The sequence below is a fragment of the Miniopterus natalensis genome, chromosome X (genome assembly GCF_054644295.1).
Source record: "Miniopterus natalensis isolate mMinNat1 chromosome X, mMinNat1.hap1, whole genome shotgun sequence".
NCBI classification, from domain to species: domain Eukaryota; kingdom Metazoa; phylum Chordata; class Mammalia; order Chiroptera; family Miniopteridae; genus Miniopterus; species Miniopterus natalensis.
The window spans coordinates 76,203,451-76,216,687 of NC_142103.1; the positions used below are offsets into that span (position 1 = coordinate 76,203,451).

A 13,237-nucleotide genomic window follows, 5' to 3' on the forward strand; every position below is an offset into this window, starting at 1 on the left:
GGGTCAGAAGGATAGTAACACAATGATTTTGGGTGGTGGCTTTGGGTCATGCAGTATCAGCTTGAACTCCTGAAGGCCTGAAGACTGTGATCTGCCATGTGGACAGTCACCCACATTTATGTCATGGAATCCCAGTATAACTTTGGAAACCAAGGCTCAGGTGAGTTTCCCTAGCTGGAAATATTCTGTGCATATTGACACACATCAGTGCCAGGAAAGTAATGCTGTCCATGACTACACAGGGAGAGAAACCTGGAAGCTCCATGTTTGGTTCTTTCCAGGATTCTGTCCTATGTATCTCTTTTCTTGGCTGACTTTTATCTGAATCCTTTAGCTATAATAAACCATAATCGTAAGTATAATGTGAATCTTTCTAATTATTGAACGTAGGTTTTCAATGACCTTGGTTGGGGACTCCTGAACTTGCAATTGGTGTCAGAAGTGAGGGTCATCTCATGGAGACTGTCCTCCAACCTTTATACTAATATAATATAAATCTTATAAAAACTCTTTAAGAAAATGAGGAAATAATTCCCAATGAATTGTTCAAACCAGAATTACCCCGACATTAGACTAAGAAATTACAGACCAAGAAATTACAGGGAAAGAAAGTACAGACTAATAACCCTCATGAATATTGATGTAAAAACTCTTAGCAAAATATTAACAAATGGAATCCAATAACATTTGAAAATGAATGCAAGGTTGAGTTAACATTCAGAATTCAGAGTATAGGAAAAACATATGACCAGATTAATATAAAATCCTGATTAAAAAAACACCAAAAACCTTTTCATAAGCTAGGAATAGAAAGGAACTTCCTCAATTTGTTAAAAGATATCTACAAAAGGCTACAGCCAATATTGTATTAAGTGGTAAAAGTCTAAACATTTTCCCTGAAGCTCATTAATTCTTTCTTTGGCTATATTGAGTCTGCTGTTGAGCCTGGCATCCCTAGGAGTAAGATTCATGGGCAGCTGATAGGGCTGCTGTTTTGCTATTACAATCAGAAAAGAAAAGAATCAAAAAGCAGGAGCCTGAGGGAAATTGTTTCATTAAAAAGTGAGGGTCCTGCTCTTTGCCATGTCTTCTGTGAGGATGAAGACCGTTCTCAGCAATCAGACTGTGGATATCCCAGAAAATGTGGACATCACTTTGAAGGATCGCACAGTTATTGTGAAGGGCCCCAGAGGCACCCTGCAGAGAGACTTCAATCACATCTATGTAGAACTCATAGAAGTTCTACATAGTTTTCTTTTTGGAAAGAAAAAGAAGAGGCTTGGGGTTGTTGACAAATGGTAGTGAAATAGAAAGGAACTGGCCATGGTTCACACTATCTGCAGTCATGTACAAAACATGTTCAAGGATGTTATACTGGGCTTACTTTACAAGATGAGGTCTGTGTACGCTCACTTCCCCATCAATGTTGTTTTCAGGAGAATGGTTCTCTTGTTGAAACCAGAAATTTCTTGGATGAAAAATACATCCTCAGGGTTTGGGAGGTCGGGCATTGCTTGTTCAGTATCTCCAGCCCAGAAAGATTAGTTGATTCTTGAAGGAAATCACATTGAACTTGTATCAAATTCAGCTTCTTTGATTCAGCAAGTCAAACCAGTTAAAAACAAGTATATCAGAACATTTTTGGATGGTATCTATGTTTCTGAAAAAGGAACAGTTCAGCAGGCAGATGAATAAGATCTAAGTTGTCCAGCTATAGAAACAGCAAGAAGCCAAATGATTCCTCAGGCTTATTTGCAATATTTTAAAGATGCAATAAAAGCCATGTATTGATCTTTGGGGGGAAAGTGAGGGTCCCTTGTTCAGTTTCCTGACTTGAGTCAAATTTCAGATCTGGATCCAATTGTCTGGAGATGCCCATGTCTCTCAGAGGAATGACCCTACAACGTTGTAGCAAACATAGGTCCCTCCCCAAAGGAACCTATGGACATTTATTTGAGTTACTATCCACTGGGGAAAGGAGACCACCCAGATATCTTAGGACTATTGCACACAAATTTCTGAGTTGAAATGAAGTCCCAGACACTCAAAGCATCACCATGGCCATCCTGTTGGAAGGGAGCTTACTGGGTCCAAGTTATAAGTGCAGTTCTGGCTTAAATCTGAGTCACAGTGGCCCAATGCATCTATAGACTTACCCAGTGGTCATTTCCTCAATCTCCAAGTGTATAACTGGAATTCACATACTTAGCAGTTGTACTAATCTACACATTGGCCTGTGTGGTTAGAGCTTTCATAGTGGGGAACACCAAATTGAAACCTCTGCCTCCTGTCTCCTCCATCAACCAAGATGTTAAATTGAAAACAATATTGCACCCTAGGTGATGATAGAGTTAGTGCCACCATTAAGGACTTAAAGGATGCAAGGTATAAGAGGTGGTGGTCCTCATTATATTTCTGTTTAATTCTTCCTTCTGGCCACTGCAGAAACCAGCTGGATCCTGGAGAGTGAGTTTAAACTACCACAAGCTCAACCACACAAAATTTAACTTCACATGAGAGAAATACAGCACATCATGGGCCTCTTTGGGATCTAGAGGTAACATATTCCACACCTAGAAATATTTCTCTGTCTCATATACAGGGTAACACAGGAGCCTACAAGCTTTGAATGGGGGCAGGAAAGGCTCTGCAACAATACCAGGCTATTCTGTGAGAAGGCTTGTTGCTTGAACCATGTGATCTGGCTGATCTATGGCGTCCAAGGTGTCAGTGGTGGGAAAAGATACAGTGTGAGAATCAGGTCTCTGGGATTTGAGAATAAAGCCATGGAATCTGAGACAGAGAATTATACTACTTTTGAAAAATCACGTTCAGTGAGTTACTCTGTTACTCCTGGTGAGTCACTCTGTTAGGCACCATAAACCTCATTTTGACATGCCATTCCAGTACATTTACTGAATAGCTCACAAAACTGCCAATTGTCAGTGTGCCCCAGGAAAAAATACACTTTGAAATAAGTCTGGTCTACCATACACACTGTGTATTGGGCCATATGACCTAGCATATCATATGGTGCTTGAAGTGTCTATGACAGACAGAAATGAGTATGGAGCTTTTGAAAGGTCCCTGTCTGTGGGTCACAGTATATTCCATGAGGAGCGTAGCAATGCCACCTTCTGCAGATAATAATTTTTTGGAGAAAGTTTCTAGATTGCTATTGACCCTAATTGAGGGTCCTCCCTTTGCCCTGAGTCCTCCCCCTAAAAGTTAATAACTATCCTGAATTTTAATACCAGAGAGGAGAATTCCATAGATTAGATGGTATATTTGTGACCTTGGAAAAATAAACTAGAAAAAAAAGGGGCAACTTGAAACTCCAGGAAAATAAAATTCTAAGCGAAAAACTAAATAATTATTGGAAATAATTTGCTTTCTTATAAATTTCCTTATTTTATAAATTTTCTTGTTCATATTGTTTGGTTATTTTAAAGACCATGACTTTTAACTTCTATGTCTGAATTACCAGTGGGTCTGCTTCTACCGTCCACTTTTTACTTAGTTTTATTCTGGGTGTGCCTGGTAATTTTTGATTGAATACCACTGTGCATGAAAAGTTGAAGAGGCTATAGATGACTTGTAGTTTCTGACAGGCAACTATAGTAGGAGCAAATTACTTTAACTCAGTTAGTTCATGAGCTAATTCAAAGTAGGGTATCAATCTTTTAAAGATTTACTTCCACCCATTTTTAGGTAAAGTTCTTCAGAGGATCCAATTGAAAGTTTGCAGTATTTACAAGGGCCTATCATCACTGGTGGGATCTGAGCTTAAGTTTGATCTACTTGGCACATAATTCTGCTGAAAGCTCTTAATACTTCAGGCACTAGGCTGCTGTGCATCTCTGAATCTGTCTCATGCCATTTACCAATCAGCGAGCTCATTGTGGAAAAAGGTAGCTCAATCTATTGGGCTTATTTCTCTTCACTTCTCGTTTCCACAGTATTGCCACTCAAGTCCCACTGTCTTAGCTCAGGGTTCCCTTGGGTCCTAAAAGCCAACTTCAGTTCTTTGCCACATGGGTTTTCTCAACATGGTTGTTTTCATCAGGACAGCAAGAAAAATTTCTCTCCAGTCTGCTATGTTAGAGTCACAGAATGTAACAAAGTCATTGGAATTCCATTACCTTTGCCATAATCTATTGGCTAGGAACCTCAGTTCTGCCCACACTCAAGGGAAGAGGATTATATAAGGCAGAAATCATTGGGGTCACCTTGGTTGTGCCTGACACAACTGCTGACAACAAGACAAGGAGAAGAGGGGAATGTGAGCATTTAAAAATATCACAGTGAATGAGCTTTTTATTTGGTGTCAGAAGTCAGTTTTATCTCCTTATGTTGTGGTACTTTTGACAGTTCACTACATCCCTCCTCACCTGTAAAATTTGTTAGCTGATAATTTATATCACAGGATTTGGTGGTTACAAACTGAAGAACTATGGAGATACTTTTATTTTTATCAAGAAAATAACATTCCAGATACTAAAATCACAGGAAACCTATTCTCAAGATGCAAAGTACATACTCAAAACCTTACACTCAGACAATCACATGGAAAATGAATAGGCAATATATATATATATGAAAATAAGGTCATTTTTAAGAGAATGATGTCATATATGAAAGACAAAACTGAACGGGAAAATAAATGGAAAACAGAATTAAGTATACACAAGATTAAACAATTTATTTTATTAGTTTCTGGAGACTACATTTAAAAATCATTAACAATCCTAACATCCAAGTGATAATTTGCTTAATAATTTGGTGTATTTCCTTCCTAGTTTTTTGTTTTCTGTGTCTACCTACACCCCCCTACACACAGCCCTAAAATGATGTAAATATAATACAAATATATGTTTACTTATATATGTGCATATAATTTCACTCATCATAAAACTGCTATATTTCTACCACCCAGAATCACTGATATAAATGGTGAATATCTATCCTCTACGTATTTCTTTACAAGGCAGATCATGTAGTATATTGCTTTATAATGTTTTTTTTACTTAACAGATTATCATGAACTTTTCCCCCCAAAAACAATAATTTGTAATTGGTGCATATTATCCCATCTTTTTATATAGTTTTAATCAATTGCTTATTATTGGATATTAAATTTTTTATTTTATTTTTTTGTTATTTTAAATAATATTGCTGTGATGGGAGATACACTGAAAATTAAAAATCTTTTATTGCCATATAAAATGAAGCATAAAATGTAACCACAGCCCGGCCGGGTGTGGCTCAGCGGTAGAGCATCAACCTAGGATCCAGCGATCGGGGTTCTATTCCCTGTCAGGGCACATGCCCGGGTTGCGGGCTCAATCAATGACTCTCTCATCATTGATGTTTCTATCTCTCTCTCTCCCTCTCCTTTCCTTTCTCTGAAATTAATAAAGATATATTAAAAAAAAATGTAACCACAAAATGATTATCCTTTCTTAAAAGACAAAATATGTTGTAAGCACTGTTCCTAAGCAAGTTGTGTTGAAGCTTACTATATGTATTTTCTGTAACGGGTTTGCAATTCTGCACTGAAGATGTTGATAAATATGTGGAAGATCTCCTTTTTGAACTCCTTTCTTGGCTCATGCTGACTCATCTTTTCTCACTCTAAGAAATAAACTGGGAGTTTGCCTTAGCTAAGATTAATATTTTATCCTTTATTATACTATTTTTTAAAAATCCTCACCAGAGGATATTTTTTCCCCATTGCTTCTCAGAGAGATTGGAAGGGAGGAAGTGGGGAGAGAGAGAGAGAGATTGATGTGAGAGACACATCGATTGGTTGTCTCCCATGCATACACCAACTGGGGCCAGGGACTGAGTTGCAACCAACATATGTACCTTTGACCAGAATCAAACTTGAGACCCTTCAGTCCACGGGCCAACACTATAACTACTGAGCCAAACTGGCTAGGGCTATTATACTGTTCTTTCAGAAATGTCATACTCTATTCCACAATGAATATATCTTAGTGTTATTAATGAGTGCTTGTTTGCAACCTCTGTAACCATTTCCACAAAATGTTTGGTATAGAATATGAACATATTTCTCTCATAATTTCTAACAGTTTTATAAACTAATTAAATTTTTAGTTTTTCCTCAGCATAAATACTCTGATAAGCAATGCCATTCAAATTCTCTCTAAAGGCTTTCCCACACCAAAACACTCACAGTTTTGCCACTTTTGAATTCTTTGATATGCAATTTGCCATGCATGCATAAGAATTCTGGGTGAAAAATTGATCACATTTATTATATGTTTCTGCAATTACACTTTTGTACTTTTTATTAAGTTAAATGAAATTAAGTAATATATGTAGAATTTCTGACCTTTAAGTGTTAATTTCCCAGATGAATTGCTATATAATGAGGTATAACTACTAGTGATGATACCCCACTCTGAAGTATATTATGAAGTTTTATCTCCTGAATGACTTCTCTGATGTTTAATGAGAGTTGACTTCCCACTGAAGGCTTTACCACATTCTTTGCATTCATAGGGTTTCTCTCCTGTATGAGTTCTATGATGTACAATGAGAGTTGATTTCACACTGAAGGCTTTCCCACATTCACTACATTCATAGGGTTTTTCCCCTGTATGAATTCTCTGATGTTTAATGAGAGTTGACTTCCTACTGAAGGCTTTCTTACAGTCACTACATTCATAGGGTCTCTCTCCTGTATGAATTCTCTGATGTTTAATCAGTGGTGACTTCTCACTGAAGGCTTTCCCACATTCAGTGCATTTATAAGGTTTTTCTCCTGTATGAGTTCTCTGATGTACAATAAGAGTTGATTTCTCACCAAAGGCTTTCCCACATCTTCTGCATTCATAAGGTTTCTCTCCCGTATGAGTTCTATGATGGACAGAGAGGTGTGATTTTCCACTGAAAGTCTTCCCACATATGCTACATTCATAGGGTTTTTCTCCTGTGTGAATTCTCTGATGAACAGAGAGGTGTGACTTTCCCCTGAAGCTTTTTCCACATTGGCTGCACTCATAAGGTTTCTCTTTTGTATGCATTCTCTGATGTTTAATGGGGGTGGGCTTCTCATGAAAGGCTTTCCCATGTTTACTGCACTCAAGTTTCTCACCTATATGAATCCTTTGTTGCATAAGGCTGGATTTACCGCATTTGATACCTTCATAAAATGCTTGTCTAATGTGTGTTTTTTCATGTCTAATAAGGTGATAGGAACTCTTAAAAGCTTTTGTACATTCACCACATGCAAATGGTTTCTCTCCTGTATGAGTTCGCTGATGTTTAATCAGGGTTGACTTCTGGATAAAGGTTTTTCCACATTCATTGCATTCATAGGGCTTCTCCCCTGTATGAGTTCTCTGGTGTGCGATGAGGGTTGACTTCTGGCTGAAGGCTTTTGCACATTCACAGCATTCATAAGGTTTCTCTCCAGTGTGAGTTCTCTGATGTACAACAAGGTTTGCTTTCTGGATAAATGCTTTTCCACAGTCAGAACATTCATAGGGTTTCTCCCCAGTTTGAATTCTCTGACTTTTAAGAGTTTGCTTATGGTTGAGGGCTTTTCCATGTTGATTAGTTTCAAAGAACTTCTCTCCAGGTTGAGCTTCATCAAGATCAGACTGGAAGCATACTTTCCAATATCCCTGACATTCATCATTTTTCTTTCTTACATAGCTTCTATTTTGACTAAGAAAGTTTAAATTATGTTTTGAACATCTTTCCCATGAATAATGTTTAAGGAGTCTTTGTCTTATAGAAACAAGGTCTGTGCTAGGATAAATAATTTTTCTGCATGTTCTTATTTCTTGGTCACTTTCTTCTTTCAGTGTTTCCTGGTGTATAAATGTAGCTTGCCACAGAGATTTATCTTGGCTTTCCTTGTGGTTGTCTTTCTGGTCATCAACTTGCAAGAATTCTAGAAAAAAATGCAATGAATAATCAAACTTGTAAATGCTTCTACTATACTGTTCTGAGATAAAATTAATTCACAAACATCCTGCTGAGAAATCGTATCAATAGGCTTGAGCTGATGTGGATATACCCTCCCTATGCTTCTCCACCCCTCCTCACCACAGTCACGCTCAAAATCAAGAAAATAAATTCATTACATGTGAAAAGTGAAGTGGGAATTTAAAGTGGTAGGATGAAAAGAAACTGAAACTTGAGAATTTGCAGGGGAATCTAGACCACAGGGCACAAATGTTCAGGAATGTAATTTGTGCTTACAGCTGGAATCACAAGGGGTTTCCATGCTTGTTTAACAGCCACTAGAAAGACTCTCTACTGGTCAAGGAAATTTGAAATAGGGACATTATATATAAGAAATTAAAAACCTAGTTCTGTAACCCAATCCAAATGATTATCAGTGTAGTATAGAAACAACAAGTTGAAAAATTAACCTAAAAATTGGTCCTGTTATTAGCAGATTCCTAGCAGTGGGAAACTTTTCAAAAGGTATAGTATTCTTATGTTTTTATAGCATAGGGCTCACAAAACATCTATGGAAAACCAATTCTCACTGAAGAGCTCACAGTAAGCAATTAAAACCTCACAAAGAAATGAAGCATCATAAGAGAATCAACAGATACATTTGAAGATATTTCCACATTCCTAGAAGTGTAGAACCATATGGACTTTAAAATAAATGCATTTCAACTGTACAAAGATATCAGGTAAGAACTGGACTATGGGTGAAAAACAGGAAGTTTGGGAAACACAAAGATAAAAATAAAATATATGTGTTGTTAAAAAAAAAACTAGAAAGGTTGAATTAGTCACAGATTTAATGAATTAGATGACAGAGTTTGAGAAATCACACAAAATGTAGCATAAAGAGCTAACAAAATGGAAATATGGTAAGAGAAATAGAGAAATGATAAGTTCCAACATAGGTTTAATATAAAATCCAAATGGAAGAGCAGAGGAAAATGGAGAGGGACAATATGCCAATAAATAGGTTAACAGAGAAGCTTTGAGAATGCTATACTTAGATAGACCTGCTTTAAAGGTTGGCTCTTGGCTGATATCTGGGAATTTGGAGTTCAGGAACATCCCTACCATTCCTTAAGAGATAAGGCTACTCGTACAAACAATGCGATTTATGCTGAACATTTCCTTTCATTCTGGGAGTATGGCATTTTGGTATGTGCTAAGCCAAGTTTGTGTATCTGACCAGCCTCCAACAAAACCTGAGGGTGGTGAGTCTCTAATGGGCTTACTGGGCATAAACATCATACAGATTGCTGAATTTTCACTGCTAGGAGAAATGTGTCCTGTGTGACCCTTCATGGGAGAGAGCAAGCATAAGGAATCCTATACATGAATTCCTCCAGAATCTATTAGTGTCTTTCCCCCTTATGATCTAGTTGTATATGCTCACTACATCACTGTGATACCTCTTAACTAAATACAACTATATGCTGATTCCCATGAGTCCTTCTTGAGATTCTCTGAATCTGGTAATGATCTTGGGGGCCCCCAATTTAGGCAAAAAGAGCCAAAACATTAAAGAATATTTTCAAAGTCCTGAGAGAACCTGTCATTTTAGAATTCTATCCCTAGATAAATTATTTCAAAGAAAGATGACAAATAAAGACGTTTTTGGACTAGAAAAGACAGAGAATTTGCCACAGCATGGCTAAGAATAATGCTTGGTACTTGAAATATTCAGGAGGAAAATGGCCAAAGGTGAAAAGGGAATTAAAGAAAATTCATCAAAAGTAGGAAAAAAGAGGTAAAGAAAAAGCAGGATATATAGAAAATACAAACAAGGAAGAAATACAAATATAGTAATGGCACAATAAATAAATATTAACTAAAGGCTAACCATATTAAATTGCATTTAAAAAAATCAGCTCTTTGTTTTCAAAAGACAATTAGAGCAAAACGAGAGAGAAATGTTGAAAATAAAATTATGGAAAGAGATATACCTGGCACTTAAAAACCAAAAGAAAACTGGTAAAACATTGCTTAATGTTATACAAAACAGAATGACTTTAATGTCAAAAGCAAATAAGGACAGAATATGAGCATATTATAAAGCAATTTCATTTACATAGATGCAAAACTCTTAAACATACAAGGCAAACTGATCCTATTTATGAGAGAAAAGAGGTAATACATCTAGTGATATTGAAAATGTACATTCCCTACTAGGTAATCCACTTGTAGTTATACCCTAGACAAATTCTGCAAATGTGAGCCCGGATATATGTATAAGAACACCTACAAAGTATTAGAAATAACCAAATGCTCACCAATGTCTGAGTATTGCAGTATGGATTAATGAACCACGATACTCAGACATTGGAATACCATACAAGAGTTAAAATGAATAAACTAAACATAACGTATCAACATAGGTAAAGCTCAAAGTGCAATGCTGAATACAGAAAGTAAGTTGTAGAAAGACCCCTATTGTTTGAGAACACTAATCTGGTAAATTTACAAAAAGAATGTTATACTGATTACAGACACAAATACATGTAGTAAAAGTATAAAAACAAGGATTAGAAGAATACTCACCATATTCTTGATATTGTTTGTCCAGGGAGAGAATGAGAGGAGCAGGTGTCAAGAGGGGAAGATGGGGCTTCACTTTTATCTGTAAACCTCTCTATCTTTTATTAAATACAAACACCACCACAGAATTAGCAATGTTAACATTTGCTAATTCTGGGAGGTAAGTACAGTGTATTTGTTACGGCTATGATTTGTATACTTTTCTGCAATTTTAAGAGAAATGCCTTAAGGTAGGACTTCTGGAACAGTGGAGTGGGGACCTCAGTAAACCCTTTCCCCCATAAAAGCAATGAAAATACTTGAAAAAATATAAAAATCCATCATTTCAAGACATTGGAAAATAACCAAAAGCATACAACAAATTAATAAGATTTACTCAAGAAGAACTAGTGAACTTCAGTAAAAACAACTAAGTCTGTGATGTTTCATTTGGTACTACTTACCTCCCTACTCCCCAGACCTCATATAGCTCTGTGGTCCATGAGTGGTGAAAACTGGCAGCCTCACAGCAAACCAGGTGGCTGACCTGTTTTGAAGCTCTGCCAAAAGCCCATCCCCAGATTGTTGTCACTATTTGACCTAACTTGGAGCTCAGCTCCAAGAAAGAAAGAATATATGGTAACTCAAATCCATGTTAGGAAATAAATACCATCAGTAAAGGTAACATGCAGAAAAAGTGTTAACACAGCAAGCCTGGCTCTGGTGTAATCTGGCAACTAGGTTTTTGGAATGTTCACTATGTTGATAAGACTATTTTGCCTACTTGAGGTGCTGAATCCGTTCTTCTGGAAGTCTAGATGCCTGCCCATTTTAGAGGGGGATTTTATGGCCTGAGGTGTTTATATTTACTGGACTAATTTGGAATCTCCCACAGACAAAGTTAAGAGGGATTTTTAGAAAGCTTTACTGGGACTTTCCCTCTTAAAAGCATGCACAAGCCTTTCAATTCCCCCATCTTCTTCCCCTTTAGGGACCTTACCTTTTTCTTTCCCTCTCCTAATCTTCAAGGGCCCTTCTTTTGCTTCTGTAACATGTTTCAGAAGCCCAGCTGGCTCACTTCTACTATCTCTTGTAATTTGAATTCTTGGCTCTGAACTCAAGAATAGAGGTCCAGTTTCGCAACCAACACTGCTGTTAACACCCCAGCTCATTCTCAGTCTCATGGATTCAGTGATTAATCTCAACTCCATTCTGCAGAATATTCCATCAGGATTCCAAGATGGCAGTAGGTTAAGTGGAAGCCACAATGACACTTTCCTAGACCAAACTGGAATTACAAATAAAATATAGAAAAACTATCCTGAATAATCAACTGAAGACTAATTGGAGAGCACCCTCATAACCAAAGATAAAAAGTGGAGACAGCATAGAGACTGGAAGTGCAGAGGCACAAGAGGGATGGCTGGGCTCCTACAGGCAGCAGCTGAACGACCAGAGGGATATATCAGCTGTGGGGGTTCTCACTGAGAACTCTGGGTTCTAAACCCAAAACTGGGTTCTCCAGACCAAAGGACCAGAACTGAGAAAGGTGCCCACATAACAACTGGCTGTGAAAAGCAACAAGGTTTCTGTCTGCCAGGGAGAGATGGCTGGTAATGCAGGCACCCACTTAAAGGGCTAACACACAAAATTTTCATGTACAGCCACTCACACTGGGCTCTAGTAGAGGGACAGTAGAGTGGACTAGAGCTGCATGAGGAAAATCCAGGGGTGGTGGCTGTGGGGATAGAGCTCGGAGGGCAATCATCTGGATTCCTTTACTGAGTCATTCCCCAATACTGCAGAAGACATATTTCTCAGGCAGACTTTTACCATCCAAGCAGCTTTAGCCTGGGAGGGGAGGGGAGCAAATGCTTCACCCATTGGAAAACCTCTCACCCCACCCTGTGCAGTTGAAATCTTGCTGTGGTCTACAGCTTAAGGCTCATTAAGAGACTCATAATAACAATCAGCCTGCAGGCAAAGGTGGACCTCTGGGAGCTTTGAGTCTTTGCCTGATCTGCTTCTGGACCTGGCACTTGGAAAAGCAAAACTTGATGCACATCTTGGTCCTTTCCAAACACACCCAGCCCCAGCAGAGGGAGTCACAAGCCATGGATTGCTTAAAGTTTCAAACAGGGTATCCAAGGCCAGTACAAACAGTGTCTGACATTGACATTGGCCTGCATCAGAGAGCTTTGAAAAAGACAGAGTCCTTGCAGATCTACCTAATACATAGAAACAAACCCAAGAGGCAGCCAAAATGGGAAGACAAAAAAACACACACAAAAAAAACCCCCAAAACCCAAACAAACCCCAAATGAAAGAACAAAAGAATTCTACAGAAGAGACAAATGAAATGGAGATAAACAATCTATCAAATATAGAGTGCAGAATACTAACTGTAAGAATGCTCAACAGCATGAAAAAAGATATGGAAAACTATGAAGGAAATTAAGAATGACATAGCAGAAATAAAGAATACATTGAAAGGGATAAACAGCAGATCAGTTTGAAGCCGAGGATCAGATCAGTGAATTAGAAGACAGGGTAGAAAAAAGCACTCAATCAGAGAACCAAAAAGAAAAAACAATTAAAAAACAGGAGAACAGTTTAAGGGAGCTGTGGGACAACATGAACCATAACAATATTCACATCATAGTAATGCCAGAAGGTGAAGAAAGTAAGCAATGGATAGAGAACCCGTTTGAAGGAATAATGGCAG

General features: G+C 37.8%; 1 protein-coding gene and 1 pseudogene across 4 annotated transcripts in view; one reads left to right on the forward strand and one right to left on the reverse strand.

Moving 5' to 3' along the window:
* The first annotated feature begins 1,098 nt into the window (after positions 1–1,098).
* On the forward strand, positions 1,099–1,714 carry LOC107541445 (large ribosomal subunit protein uL6 pseudogene; annotated as a pseudogene).
* A 2,962-nt stretch (positions 1,715–4,676) lies between these two features.
* Positions 4,677–13,237, reverse strand: part of ZNF674 (zinc finger protein 674) — a 29,236-nt gene continuing 20,675 nt past the window's right edge. For all 4 annotated transcript variants that reach the window (XM_087829519.1, XM_016218492.2, XM_087829520.1 and 1 more), the window contains one exon: positions 4,677–7,927. In XM_087829519.1, the coding sequence (XP_087685645.1) occupies positions 6,438–7,927 (1,490 nt within the window). In that variant the 3' untranslated portion in view covers positions 4,677–6,437. The remainder of the gene's footprint in view (positions 7,928–13,237) is intronic.